At 45.1% G+C, this 14,930-nt stretch overlaps 1 protein-coding gene across 3 annotated transcripts in view; it reads left to right on the top strand.

The window, feature by feature from the left end:
- Positions 1-9,794: 9,794 nt before the first annotated feature.
- DVL3 (dishevelled segment polarity protein 3) overlaps positions 9,795-14,930 on the top strand; it is a 74,229-nt gene continuing 69,093 nt past the window's right edge. For 2 of the 3 annotated variants that reach the window (XM_039347209.1, XM_039347210.1), the window contains exon 1: positions 9,795-10,104. In XM_039347209.1, the coding sequence (XP_039203143.1) occupies positions 9,938-10,104 (167 nt within the window). In that variant the 5' untranslated portion in view covers positions 9,795-9,937. The remainder of the gene's footprint in view (positions 10,105-14,930) is intronic. The other variant, XM_039347208.1, reaches the window with a different exon arrangement.

Below are 14,930 nucleotides of genomic sequence, written 5' to 3'. Positions count from 1 at the left end.
AATCAAAATACCAATGTCCAGAAAACCCTGACCAGCCTTGGTGAAAGTACGTGAACTATTAATACTACTTTACAAGGCCTTGGTAAGGCCACACTTGGAATACTGCATCCAGTTTTGGTCCCCACGATGTAAAAAAGATGTTGAGACTCTAGAAAGAGTACAGAGAAGAGCAACAAAGATGATTAGGGGACTGTAGGCCAAAACATATAAGGAACGGTTGCTAGAATTGGGTATATCTGGTTTAATGAAGAGAAGGACGAGGGGGGACATGATAGCTGTGTTCCAATATCTCAAGGGCTGCCCCAAAGAAGAGGGAGTCAAGCTATTTTCCAAGATGCGTGAAGGCAGGACAAGAAGCAACGGATGGAAACTGATCAAGGAGAGAAGCAACCTAGAACTAAGGAGACACTTCCTGACAGTGAGAACAATTAACCAGTGGAACAACCTGCCTCCAGAAGCGGTGAATGCTCCATGGAAGTTTTTAAGAAGAGACTGGACAGCCATTTGTCTGAAATGGTATAGGGTTTCCTGCCTGAGCAGGGGGTTGGACTAGATGACCTCCGAGGTCCCTTCCAACATTATAATAATAATAATAATAATAATAATAATAATAATAATAATAATAATAACCCCCAGTGAGGCACTACCTTGACGTGGTTGTGGGGCTTGTGTACTCTGAGGAAGATGAGAGCTATGCCAGAGGTTCAACCATACTGGACAGGTCTCATCAGAGGAGTCAGACAAAGAGTGTCTCTCCCATAAAAATATGGTGAGACGTAAATTTCAGAATGCCATACCGGCTCGGATGTCGCCCGGGTTAACAAGGTCCGCACTAGATATTGGAGTTCCTGGATATCTGGTGAAAAATGGGTTACAGGACTCAGGACTGTTGGCTGAGCAACCAGGGCCAGCAGCTGCAGAACTACTGGAAGAAAAGGTGTTTACCCGTCGCAGATACACAGTGATGGAAAACAAAGAAATAATGATCTGTTACTACAGATCAAGTCCAACAAGACGAGGATATCTAAAACGAATGCACCATTCTGGAAAGAACAACATCCAGAATCAGAAATAACAGAACAGAGACTAGCAGATCAACGCCGATTTATAACACGAAATAAAGTATTCACAGAAACAGAATTGGACGAACTGCAAAGGTTTACCCAGGGCAAAGAAATCAAAGCCTTACCAGAAGTAATTCAGAATGTAGAGGCAAACCAGGGGGAGTTGGCAGTGAAAGAATCCAGTAGAGATATACAACTGTTCTCATTTGGAAACCAGGCACCTCTTCCTCAGGAAGAACAAAACCCTCTAACTAAAGAAATAAAAGAATTGAAACAAAGAATAATTGAGCATCTAGAACAGCACAAAAACAACAGAATAAGGCTGCCTGCATTGAAGCTTGTTCCAAAGAAACAGCTAGCACAAGCATTAAAAGATGCAAATACTGCAATAGCAAGTATAAGCACCAATTCACTGCAAGAAACAAACCAATTAATGTACAGCACAGCTGCAGTTATAACAGAATACCTGGGATGCAAAATCAACAAAAAAGAAAAACAAACAAACAGTGCACCAGAAAAATGGAAGGTTAGACTAGAAAATAAGATCAGCAAGTTAAGATCACATGCAAGCAAGCTAGAACAGATGAAAGAAAAGAAGCTGAAGAACAAGAAGACCAAAGAATACCTAATCAAGAAATACCACTTAGAAACAAGGAAGATCAAGGAAGCACTGGAAATAATAAAGCAACAAATAACAGCTATAGCCAGGAAAATCAGTAGATATGAAGCTCGAATTGCAAACTATAGGCAGAACCTCCAATTTCAATCCAATCAGAAACGTTTCTACCAATCCATCAATGGAGAAACTGCAAGGAATCAGTCAGTACCTGACAAGGAAGAAACAGTGCAATTCTGGAAGCAGATATGGGATAACCCAAAGAAATACAACAAGGATGCAGCTTGGTTAAAAGAGGTGGATGCAAATAAAACAGAAGTTGAAATGAAAGAACTAGTAATAACAACAAAAATGGTAGAAAAAAGAGCAAAGAAAATCAAAAATTGGTCAGCACCAGGTGAAGATGAACTGCATGGGTTTTGGTTGAAACATCTAACTGTTATACACCCACTCATTGCCAAGCATTCAACAATATACTACAAGGAGGAGAAATTGAAAAGTGGCTAACAACTGGGAAAACCTACCTAATAATGAAAAATCCAGCAAAAGGGGCAACACCAGGTAACTACAGGCCAATTACCTGCTTACCAACAACTTTCAAATTACTAACTGGTGTGGTAGCTGATGCAGTACAACAGCATCTAGTTGAAAACAATCTCTTTCCACCTGAGCAGAAAGGAAACCGCCCCAATAGCAGAGGAACAAAAGATCAACTCCTAATAGACAAAATGATCTTGGAAAACTGCAAGAGAAGGAAGACCAACCTGAATGTGGCATGGATTGACTACAAAAAGGCATTTGACTCTCTGCCACATGATTGGATAATCAAGTGCCTAGAAATAACAGGAGTAAGTAGAAACATCAGAAAATTTGTGCAAAGATCGATGGCACAATGGAAGACACAGTTGCAGATCAATGGTGAAAAGCTGGGAGAGGTTAATATCAAGAGAGGAATATTTCAAGGAGATTCATTATCACCATTACTATTTGTTATTGCACTGTTTCCTCTGTCAACAATACTGAATAACTCAGGACATGGCTATCAAACATCAAAAACATCTGCTAGACTATCCCACCTCCTTTATATGGATGATCTGAAGCTGTATGGAAAAACATCATCTGAAATAGAATCGCTGCTCAACACTGTCCGTATATATAGCCAAGATATTGTAATGGAGTTTGGCTTGGACAAATGTGCCACACTTACTATCAAACAAGGAAAAATAGTGAAAACTGAAGGAATCAAGATGCCCCACGAAAATAACATTAAGAGTCTGGATGAGGAAGAGTACTACAAATACTTGGGTATCCTTCAAGCTGACAACATCAAGCACACTGAAGTCAAGAAAAAGATTAGAGGTGAATACATCAAGAGAGTGAAGAAGATCTTAAAGTCCAAACTCAATGGAGGAAATACCATAAAGGCAATCAACACCTGGGCAATCCCAGTCATTAGGTACACAGCTGGAATAGTGGACTGGACTCAAGCAGAACTAAAAGCAATGGATAGGCAGACCAGAAAAATAATGACAATGAATCATGCCCTTCATCCACGCAGTGACATTGATAGACTTTATCTACCAAGGCAAATAGGTGGGCGTGGAATGCTACAAGTACATCAGATGGTTGAAGAAGAAAAAATGGCTTTGAAGAATATCTGAAGAACAATGATGAAGATGCACTGAAATTAGTATATCAGGAAGGCTTACTACTACTGGAGAGACCAAACTGGCCTACAAGAAAGACCAAATGAAGAACAGAATAGAGGCATGGGAAGACAAAGCACTACATGGCCAATACATGAAAAAAATAGCTGGGAAAGCAGATAATAATAAAACCTGGCAATGGCTAAGAGCAGGAAAATTGAAGAAAGAGACCGAGGGACTAATTCTGGCTGCACAAGACCAAGCCTTAAGGACAAATGCATACAAAGTCAAAATTGAGAAGACAGCAACAGACAGTAAGTGCCGCCTATGCAAAGAAGCTGAAGAAACAGTGGACCACTTGGTAAGCTGTTGCAAGAAGATTGCACAGACTGATTACAAGCAGCGGCATGACAAAGTAGCAACAATGGTGCATTGGAAGATCTGCAAAAAATATCATTTGCCTGTAAGCAAAAACTGGTGGGATCATAAAATAGAGAAAGTCATAGAAAATGATAAAATTAAACTGCTCTGGGACTTCAGAATTCAAACAGACAAGCACCTGCAACATAACACCCCAGACTTAACAATTGTCGATAAGAAAGACAAAAAAGTCTGGATAGTGGACGTGGCAGTGCCTGGAGATAGCAGAATAGAAGAGAAAGAACTGGAGAAGATAACAAAATACAAAGACCTACAAATAGAAATAGAAAGACTGTGGCAAAAGCAAGCAAGGGTAGTACCAATAGTCATAGGCTCCTTGGGTGCAATCCCAAAACAACTGGAGCACCACTTGAACACCATTGGCATTGACAAATTTGCTATTAGTCAATTGCAAAAGGCGGCCTTATTAGGAACTGCTTCCATCCTGCGATGATACCTGTAATACCATCAAACATCCACATCTGCCTATCCCAGGTCCTGGGTAAGGACTCGATAGGTAGACAAAATGCCAAATCCAGTCTGAACATCTGTCTGACTGTGCGATGATCCATAATAATAATAATAATAATAATAAGAAGAAGAAGAAGAAGAAGAAGAAGAAGAAGAAAATTAGTGAGTGGCAATTTTGGTACAGGCAGTACGACCACAGTTGAGCCCATTTTTGTTGCTAAGCGAGATGTTCATTAAATATGTTTTGCCCTGCTTTATGACCTTTCTTGCCACAGTTGTTAAGTGAATCACTGCAGTTGTTAAACGAGTAACATGGATATAAAATGAATCTGGTTCCCTCCTTGATTTTGCTTGGCAGAAGGTTGAAAAAGGGGGATCACATGACTCGGAGATACAGCAACCGTCATAAATACGAGTCAGTTGCCAAGCCTCTGATTTTTGATCGGATAATTTGGGGGATGCTGCAACAGTTGTGTGAAAAAGGGTCATAAGTCACTTTTCCAGTGGCGTTGTAACTTCGAACAGTCACTGATGAACTGTTGCAAACTTGAAAAATTCCTGTATTATCTCTTGCTGCTAGATTTTGTTGTTGTTAATTGTGAAGTCGTGTTTGACCCATCGCGACCCCATGGACAACGTTCCTCCAGATCTTCCTGTCCTCTACCATCTTCTGGAGTCCATTTAAGCTCACGCCTACTGCTTCAGGGACTCCATCCAGCCACCTCATTCTCTGTTGTCCCCTTCTTCTATTGCCCTCAATCTTTCCCAGCATCAGGCCCTTCTCCAGTGAGTCCTTCCTTCTCATTAGGTGGCCAAAGTACTTGAGTTTCAACTTCAGGATCTGGCCTTCTAAGGAGCAGTCGGGGTTGATCTCCTCTAGGACTGACCGGTTTGATCGCTTTGCAGTCGGGGGGCTACCTAAATCTGGATGGCAAGGGAGTAGTACCTCATTTTTTGCTGTCTTCCATTAGATGTCTGGAATTTTGGAGCCCAGCTTGAACATGCACATGTATACACAAACGTCCACATACACAAACACACACACTTATTCCCACCCTTTAACTTCACAGGAATTTCTTCTGCTTGAAAGCTTGGACAATGTAAGGAATGTGGCTGAACTGTTTACTATAAGTCTTCTCTTCATTGTTGTTGACTTCAGTATAATTTATTTTGTTTGTCTTTAGCCTGTTCTATTTCAGCTGAGGTTTTGTTGTGTGTTGCTTCTGGGCAATCTATTTGTTTTGTTTTGGGTTTTTTTTACTTCGTGTTGAATAACTTGTTGTGGTTATGCTGTTTATAAATCAGCATCCTAGAAACTTTGAACTCTTACAGAGGGAAAAAAAATTGGCAGTGCTGCAATGCAAACTGATCATATGGACTGAACTGCAAAACAATATACAAAGCATGCCTTAAAGATTGAGTAAGTATTGTGCGCTAAAACAGCAGAAAAACATGATAGACTCGTAATTATTGGAGTACTGGGCTAGGATGGAGGAGAGTCAAGTTTAAACCTTTGCTTAATTGAAAATAAATTAGTGCACTGCCCGTCTTATTTTCTAACTCCAAACCCTTAAAACAGGGTGACTGATAACTCATTATGAAATGTTTCAATTGAAGCAAAATATTATTTTCTATGCAGTTGTGTTAATAAATAGAATGCAAAGTTGAAAAGTTGAGAGACAGCCATTTGTCTGAAATGGTATTGACCAGGGATAGGCAGCCTTGGCTCTTTTATGACTCGTGGACTTCAACTCCCAGAATTCCTGAGCCAGCATGGGGGAACTATGGCCCCTTCATGACTCGTGGACCAACTCCCAGAATTCCTGAGCCAGCCATGCTGAGGGGAAAGGGAGAGGTTTCCAAGCTGAGCCATGCTGCCTCAGGAATTCTGGGAGTTGAAGTCCACCAGTCATGAAGGAACCAAGGTTGCCTACCCCTGGTATAGACTCTCCTGCTCAAAAAGGGGGGTGGACTAGATGACTTCCAAGGTCCCTTCCAACTCCGTTGTTCTATGTTCTATACAATATGTAGGAGCACATGAATGAGATTGATTGACTGATTAAGTGCCATCAAGTAGATGTTACCTCTTAGCGGTCATATAAATTTAATGACGATCTCTCCCCAAGTTTAGCATTCAAATCTCCCTACAGGGCATCTATCACCATTGCTGCTGGTCATCTTCTTCTCTTTCCTATTATCTTTGCCAAGATAATACTTCCCAACATCCTACTTTGTGTTTCATGAATGAAGTCGAATCTATGTATTGCAGGATAATGTTGCAGGATCCAATCTGGGTCGGTCACTGGGACTGGGGATTTTGTCTTTGAAGCTTTTGGACTTGTGCTGGGGCCCATCTTTAGGGAACTTCTCTCTAGCAGAGTGTCTGCTGTGGTATTTGTAGTGCCTGAACAAGGGCACACAATCAATTTTGCAGCTACTAAGATTGTCGGATGAGCAGGCACAAAAACAGCCAGGGAAATGGTCAAAGCCTGGGAAACAGCCACCAACCTATCTGATTTGCCACCAACCTATCAAATACTCAGAAGGCAAAGGCTGGGCAGCACAAATGACAGCCAATGACTTAAAAGCCAGCCATCAACACACCCCAATCCACATTTAAAAAGCCACATACAACAGGCACTATAAATATCGCACACAAAACAGTGCACACTCTGCTAGAGAAAGTTCCCTAAAAATGAGTTATATCCAGAGTCCGAAAGCTCGGAAGTCAAAACCGCTGGTCCCGGTGACAGATCCAGATTGGATCTTGCAACTTTGTGCTTCCTACAGAAATGCCTTGGACCATGACTTGAAAAGCAGAATTATGATTCTTATGCAAAAAAAAAACCAAAAAACTTTTCAGTGGGGGATTAGCTAAGTCACTTGGAGATCAGCCTGCCTGTCTGGACCCATCCTCAAAGAGAATGCAAAGGAATTAATTTATGGAGGACCATTAGAAAACTGCTCGGCCTGTCAAGCAAGAGTAGCCCACGAGGATAATTCAGTATAGAAAGGAGACCTAAAAAAAAAAAGTTCATTTTAATGTTCCTTCAAGTTAACTAGAAAAGAAGGCACAATGATATAGAGTAGGGGTCTTCAAACTTGGCCCTTTTATGACTTGTGGACTTCAACTCCCAGAATTCCTCAGCCACAAGTCATAAAAGGGCCAGGTTTGAAGACCCCTGTCTTAAATCTAACAAACAAAATGGAGGCTGGCTGAGGAATTCTGGGAGTTGAAGTCCACAAGTCATAAAAGGGCCAAGTTTGAAAACCTCTGTCTTAAATCTAACAAACAAAATGGAGGCTGGCTGAGGAATTCTGGGAGTTGAAGTCCACAAGTCATAAAAGGGCCAAGTGTGAAGACCCCTGTCTTAAATCTAACAAACAAAATGGAGGCTGGCTGAGGAATTCTGGGAGTTGAAGTCCACAAGTCATAAAAGGGCCAAGTTTGAAAACCTCTGTCTTAAATCTAACAACAAAATGGAGGCTGGCTGAGGAATTCTGGGAGTTGAAGTCCACAAGTCATAAAAGGGCCAAATTTGAAGACCCCCTGTCTTAAATCTAACAAACAAAATGGAGGCTGGCTGAGGAATTCTGGGAGTTGAAGTCCACAAGTCATAAAAGGGCCAAGTGTGAAGACCCCTGTCTTAAATCTTAACAAATAAAATGGAGGCTGGTTGAGGAATTCTGGGAGTTGAAGTCCACAAGTCATAAAAGGGCCAAGTGTGAAGACCCCTGATACAGAGCCTGAAATGTCAGCATGAAGGGATGCAATAGAAGCCACCATGGGTTAGTTCACCCTTTCCACAAAGCCATGGTTTGTGGCATAGTTGTGGTGGTTTTCCAGCCACCTTATGCTTTACAAGGAACAGCTGAATGGAGCCAATTATCTCAACCAATGAGGTCATTTACTTATGTATAAAATTTATAGGCTGCCCATCTTACCTAAGGGTAACTCTGGGCAGCTTAGTTATAAAAGAAATAAAAGCTATATAAAGTAAAAAGATAATAGTATAAAATCCAGAACATGGCTTCTGCTGCAACGTAAGAATCAGGTTATTACTGCAAGTGTTGTGCCAAGCGCAAAATGGACAGGAGGCATTGCCCCACATCTCAGGGACCTCCAGGTTGGGTGTGAAGATCAACACCCGGATAGGGATGAGACTTGGAGGAAGTTGGAAATGCAAAGGTGGGAAAAAAGGCAACTGAAGGGATTAGTTTAGTGGGCCGGAGCAGATCCCAAACAGGAAAGACTCCAGCCGTTGGGATCTTAGATGACAATGATGGATGGCAAGAGGCCTGACACCCCCCCTCCCCAAAAAAGCAAGGATGACCTAGATGAGAGAGAGAAAAAGATATGTGTTTGAGAAAGAGAGAAAATATATGTTTTTGTGTGTGAGAGAAAATGTGAGTGAAAAAGAGAAGGCAAGAGAGAGGAGAAATGTGTGTGTGAGAGAAAAAGAGCAAAAATTTGTGTGTGTGTAAGAGCAAGGAAGATTTGTGTGAGAAAGAAAATGTGAGAAAGAGCAAGAAATATTGTGTCTGTGTATGTTTGTGAGAAAATGTGAGTGAAAAAGAAAGCAAGAGATTGCATGTCTGAGGGGGGGGGAGAGAGAGAGAGATAGTGGGAGAGGGAGGGAAAGAGAAAGAAAAAGAGAGGGAGACAGAAAGGGAGAGGGAGAGAAGGGGAGAGGGAGGGAAAGAGAAAGAAAAGGAGAAAGGAAGAAAGGGGGGAGAAAGAGAAAGGGAGAGAGGTAGAGAAAGAAGGGAGAGGAAGGCAAAGAAAGAAAAAGGGAGAGAAAGAGAAGGAGGGAGAAAGGTAGAGAGAGAAAGGAGGGAGGGAAAGAAAAAAGGAGAGAAAGGGAGGGAGACAGAGGAGAGAGAAAGAGAGGAAGAGAGAGAGGAAGAGAGAGAGAAAGAAAGGAGGGAGAAAGGTAGAGAAAGAGAAGGGAGAGGGAGGGAAAGAAAGAAAAAGGGAGAGAAAGAAAGAATGAGGGAAAAAGGTAGAGAGAAAGAGAAGTGAGAGGGAGGGAAAGAAAAAAGGGAGAGAAAGGAAGGGAGACAGAGGAGAGAGAAAGAGAGGAAGAGAGAGAGGGAGAGAGAAAGAAAGGAGGGAGAAAGGTAGAGAAAGAGAAGGGAGAGGGAGGGAAAGAAAAAAAGGGGGAGACAGAGAGGGAGAAAAAAAAAGGGAGGGAGAGAGAAAGAGAGAGGGAGGGATGGGGAGAGAGAGAGAGAAAGAGACGAGCACTGGATTGGCGATTCTTCCACCAAACTCAACGACCAAAAGAAACACGTTTTGGCCCACCGCGGGGGGGGCGAGGGAGGTCAAACCGGGACCGGCGACCCTCAGGCCGGCTGTGAAAGGGGGCTCAGCCGCCCCTGCCCCTCCCAGCCCCCGGCAAAGCGCAGGGCCTGGGGGCTGCCCGAGGGACCCCCCCTTCCCCAAAGGCCTCCCCGGGCGCCGCCTCCTCTTCCTCCCGCCAGGGCTCCGCAGCCTCCCCGGAGCGGCGGGGGGTCCCGGGCGCGGCCGCCTCGCGCAGGGGAGGAGCCGGCGGCGGCGGCGGCGGAGGAGGAGCGGCCGGAGCTTGCGCGCTGGGCCGGGAGGGCGGGCGGCGTTGGCACCCGGTCCGAGAACAAGGGACGAGGCCGGGCGGTGCGGCGCGGCGCGGCGGGCCTGGCTGGGCGGGAGCGGCCGGGTCTGCCCGGGTCTGGGGTCGGCCATGGCGGCGGCGGAGACCAAGATCATCTACCACCTGGACGAGCAGGAGACGCCGTACCTGGTGAAGCTGCCGCTGCCGGCCGAGCGGGTCACGCTGGGCGACTTCAAGGCGCTGCTCAACCGGCCCAACTACAAGTTCTACTTCAAGTCCATGGACGACGATTTCGGGTGAGCTGCAGGCCGCCCGGGGGAAGAGGACGATGGGGCTTGGAGTCCCCGTCGGCCGGGACTCCACCCCCGAGTCCTTTCCACCCAGCCCGGTCCTGGTTCCCCCCACCACCACCACCAGCCTCTCCTTTTGGATCGCAATTCCCATCCTCCCCAGCCAGGCGCCGAGCTGCTGCTGCTGCGGCCGGCTCGCTGGCGCCTGGTCTCCCGGGCGGCGTTGCGCCGTCGCTGCGCCCTGGCTTTTTGGCTCGGCCTGGGAAGGGGAACAAAAAGCCAGCCCCGTGCCTGACCCGCGACTGACCTGGTCGTGGCTGGCGAGGCTAACTCGGCTGCCTGACTTACGGAAGGTCGGAAAGCGATGGACACGAGTCGGAGCTTGCAGACGTAGGATGCTTTGGGGCAAGCCTGCAGGAAAACCCCCAGGTTCGCCTTGGCAAAATGGGCCGTGGTCTTTTGCCCAGTTTGGGGAGGGGGGGGGTGTCAGGGGGGGGGGCTCTCTGAGCTTGCTTGTTTTCTTGCAGACGTCTCATCACCCAAAGTAGTCAACTTGCGTCGTGAAACGTCTGCAAGAAAAGAAGCAGGCTCAGAGAGCACCCCGGACCCCTCATTCCAACCCTGAGCTACAAATATTCTCTTTTCTTTTCCCAATTTTGGGGGCTGGGGTGGGGAAAATCTTCAAAGGCCAGCCTCTGAGGCCAACAGATGTTTCTCCAGCTCCTCTTCTTCAAAGGAGGACGAACCCCCTTTTCTACCCTCTTCCCAGTGGGAGAAATCAAATTTTCCTCCTCCGAAATAGAGGAGAAAAGGCCAACTCAATTTCACCCTGGATTTATTAATCAATCTGATGCCACCAATTTCTTTAAGGTGTGGTGGAACCACTTCACCCCTCAGGGATGTTACCCAGTAAATTGTATTTTCAGCTACTCAAGCAGGCTGGGTTCAAATAAGACGTGCAGCCCCAGAAATATAATCCTAGCCCAGGTTTAACCCGAGGCACCCAGCTTTACATCATGAGAATCCCTGTTGCTGGACTGCTCATTATCCCAATTAAGATGGCGGTGTTCCTGCAATCTATTAAGGCTAGGCCATAATTGGCAGTTCCAAGGTCCCAGCTTTAATTGGGGCAGAGCCTGGAAAAATTTCCTGTCTCAGCCTCCATGTTGGCTGTAGCTTCATCATTTATGAAATATATAAAATTTTGGAAGGTTGGACGTTTTTCCATGTTTCCCAACCGGGCCACTGATAAGTTAGCAACTGAATTTAAGAGATGTGTCTCCCAGCATCTGTTAGAGGTAGTTCTCAACTTACAACCATTTGTTTATGGACTGTTCAAGGGCTTTGAACAAAATGACTTAGAACTGGTCCTCACACGATCATTGTAGCATCCTGATCGTGACATGATCAAAATTCAGATGCTCGGCAACTGACATGTATTTTTGACAGTTGCAGAGTTCTGGGGGTCACACAATCTCCGTTTGGGACCTTCCCAGCCGGCTTCCAAACAAGCAACGTCAAAGAAGAAAAGCCAGATTCATATGAGTCCATATGAGTCATTTAAGTCATTTAATATCCATATGAGTCATTTAAGTCATTTAATGTCCATATGAGTCATTTAAGAACTGCAGTGACAAAAACTGTGACAAAAAAAGGTGGCAGAATTGGGCAGGACCCACTTAATAACCACCTTAACAATGTAAATTTTGGTCCAGTTGAGGTTGTAATTACAACCATTCATTTAGTAGCCATTCCAAATTGCAACGGCACTGGGAAAAGTGACTTATGACCATTTTTCCCACTTACGACTAATGCAGTGTTCGTATGGGCACGTAATTGAAATTTGGACCCTTGGCAACTGGCATGTATTTGTGACAGTTGCAGTGTCCCAGAAGACCTTTTGTGTAAACTTCAGGTTAGGATTAGTAAGGGAAACAGCAAATCTCAAATCTTTTGAGGTCTTCTGACAAGCAAAGTCAATAAGCAAGCCAAATTCACTTAACAACCGTGTTACTGACTTAACAACTGCAGTGATTCACTTAACAACCGTCAAGGACTGCCTTTGTTGCATTGCAGAGTCTTGAGATTTGCTGTTTCCCAACCCAACCTCCTTCACCAAATTCTAAGACTTGCACTCTTTATAATTCTCCAGGATTGCCAATGCTGTAGAATAGTGATGGCGAATCTTTTACAGACCGAGTGCCCAAACTGAAACCCAAAACCCACTTATGCATCGTCGAGTGTCGGGTGGTGTGGCCCATTGGGTGGGTGTGGCCCATTGGGTGGGCATGGCTGCGGTGGTAACGGCAGACTGGCTGGGACTAAAAAGTTGAATCAATCAATTCCAACTTTGCAAGATCTTTTTTTTTCCTGCGAGAAGTTGAAATTGACTGATTGAACCTTTTTTTTTGCACACGGTGGCAGAGGCCTAAAGCAAAAAAGTTTTATAAAACCCAGCTGAAGGCCTAGGACTGGGGCGATGGCGCGCGTGCCCACAGAGAGGGCTCTGAGTACCGTCCCTGGCACCCGTGCCATAAGTTTGCCACCACTGCTTTAGAATCTTACTAATCCTAACCTGAAGTTTACGAAAAGTCCACAATTCACGTTTGGGGCTTTGGAGATCTGCTTCAGATCAAAAGTGGTTTGGCCAATTACACGGGTTAATGGAGAAAAGATGCTCGTTTCAGATGGTGAAACCCTCAGGCAGAAGGAATTGTAGTAGCCAGACACAGTTGCACTTCTGGACTAAGCTGTTGCCAAAGAGGGATCTTGGTTTGTTTTTCTGCCCTGTGGAAACTAGAGGGCTTCCTTTGTCAAAGGCATCCAATTCCAGCTCGCCGAGCCTGCAGTTTTGTACAGTTGTCTAGTGACAGATCTTCCGAACAATAATGTGGTCTTTTTTTCCAAACAAATAATCCAAATGAGGAATGCCGATTGTTTTTGGCTTCTGTCCTGGGATCCCGTCAAATACAGGAGGGTTTGAATGCCAACTTTTGAAATCTTCCAGAAAGATGGTGGGAAGGGTGAGTCTTTGATCAGTCCGGGGTCTGGACAGGATCCTGAGGAAGACTCAAATTTCTCGTTCCCGCCTCCTCCTTTCACTGTTGTAACTGCTTGGCTGGAAAATACTTCTGCTGGAACTAAATATCTTCTGAACAAATGGTTTCCTAAAATAGCCCTTTTGTTCTGGCTAGTTCAGAGTTCAGCTGGTGGGGTAGGGCCAGCCTAGGATGTTTTGGAGCCTGGGGCAGACTCAAAGGCCCCTCTCTCTACCTTAGAGGTCTCCAACCTTTTGGGCACCAGGGACCGGTTCCGTGGAGAATGGTTTTTCCTCGGATCGGAAAATACGTGCTTTTGTGTGCTGCCTGCATCCCATGGATGCAGCTTTGCTTGTTTGTGTGGACCGGTTGCGTGCATGCAGTGGCCCGGTACTGGTCCAGAGACCGGGGGTTGGGGACCCCTGTTCTACCTTACACAGGGCTTGATCGACCTCCAGCTTACTGAAGTACAGGTAGGCCTCAACGTACAACAGTTTTCATTCAAGGACCGTTCGAAGTGACAGTGAAAAAAGCGACTTACGGCTGTTTTTCATACTTATGACTGTTGCAACATCCCTAGTGTCATGGGATCAAAATTCACAACGCTTGGCAACTGGCTCATAATTATAACGGAGGCAGTGGGATCTCCTTTTGCGGCCTTCTGACCAACAAAGTCAACGGGGAAGCCAGATTCACTTAACCGTGCTACTAACTTAAACAACTGCAGTGATTCACTTAACAATTGTGGAAAGAAAGGTTGTAAAATGGGACAAATTCGCTTGACAACTGTCTTGCTTAGCAACAGAAATGTTGGGCTCCTTTGGGGCCGTAAATCGAAGACTACCTGTGACCTCTTCCAGTCAGTTCAAGATAGAAGACCATTCCAGATGGCCTAGAACAGGGGTCTTCAAACTTGGCAACTTTAAGACTTGTGGACTTCAACTCCCAGAATTCTTCAGCCAGCCTTGGCTGGCTGAGGAATTCTGGGAGTTGAAGTCCACAAGTCTTAAAGTTGCCAAGTTTGAATACCCTTGGCATAGAAGTACCGTTCTGGCTCATTCCAAGGCATCAAGGGAGAATAAAAGCTAACCAGGATGGGACCAAAACTGACCTTAGATATCTTTTTGGGGAGTGGGCAGGGCTAGGACATATTGGTGATCCCTTCCTCCTGGCTGGGGACCCTCTATATAAAGGCCACCCAACCTGGAATCCACGTTCAGTTTTTTATGAATAATGGATAATCCTCGACTTAAAACTGCTTGTTTAGCGATCAAAGATTACAACGGAACTGAAAAAAAAAAAGCAATTTAGCATTGTTTTTTACCACAGCCGTCGCAGCGTCTCTATGGTCATGTAATCAAAATTCAGGTGCTTGGCAACGGACTCATATTTATGACGGTTGCAGGTCACGTGATCCCCTTTTTGCCGCCTTCTGACACGCCACGTCAATGGGGGAGCCAGATTCACTTAACGACCGTGTGTTACTAATGTAACGGCAGGAATTCACTTAACCACCGTGGCAAGAAAGGTCGTAAAATGGGGCAAAATTCACTGAATCTGGCTTAGCCACAGAAATTGCGGGCTCCATTGTAACTTGTAAGTGGAGGACTGCAACAGACATACATAATTGTAAATGTTTTTTATAATGTCTATCTGAGGCGGTTCCAGATTGCACGAAGCCTGGAAACCTCAGAGAAATAACTTCGGCGTGGCCTTGCAGCCTCTAAAAAGAGCGGGAAAACATGCCCCCTTCCAGCATGTTTTTTTGGGAGGCTTCCGAAGTCGTGCGAGAGC

The sequence above is a fragment of the Crotalus tigris genome, unplaced genomic scaffold (assembly GCF_016545835.1).
Source record: "Crotalus tigris isolate CLP2741 ecotype Arizona unplaced genomic scaffold, ASM1654583v1 scf7180000018055.714482, whole genome shotgun sequence".
Taxonomy (NCBI): domain Eukaryota; kingdom Metazoa; phylum Chordata; class Lepidosauria; order Squamata; family Viperidae; genus Crotalus; species Crotalus tigris.
This window is presented reverse-complemented; position numbering and strand designations above follow the sequence as displayed.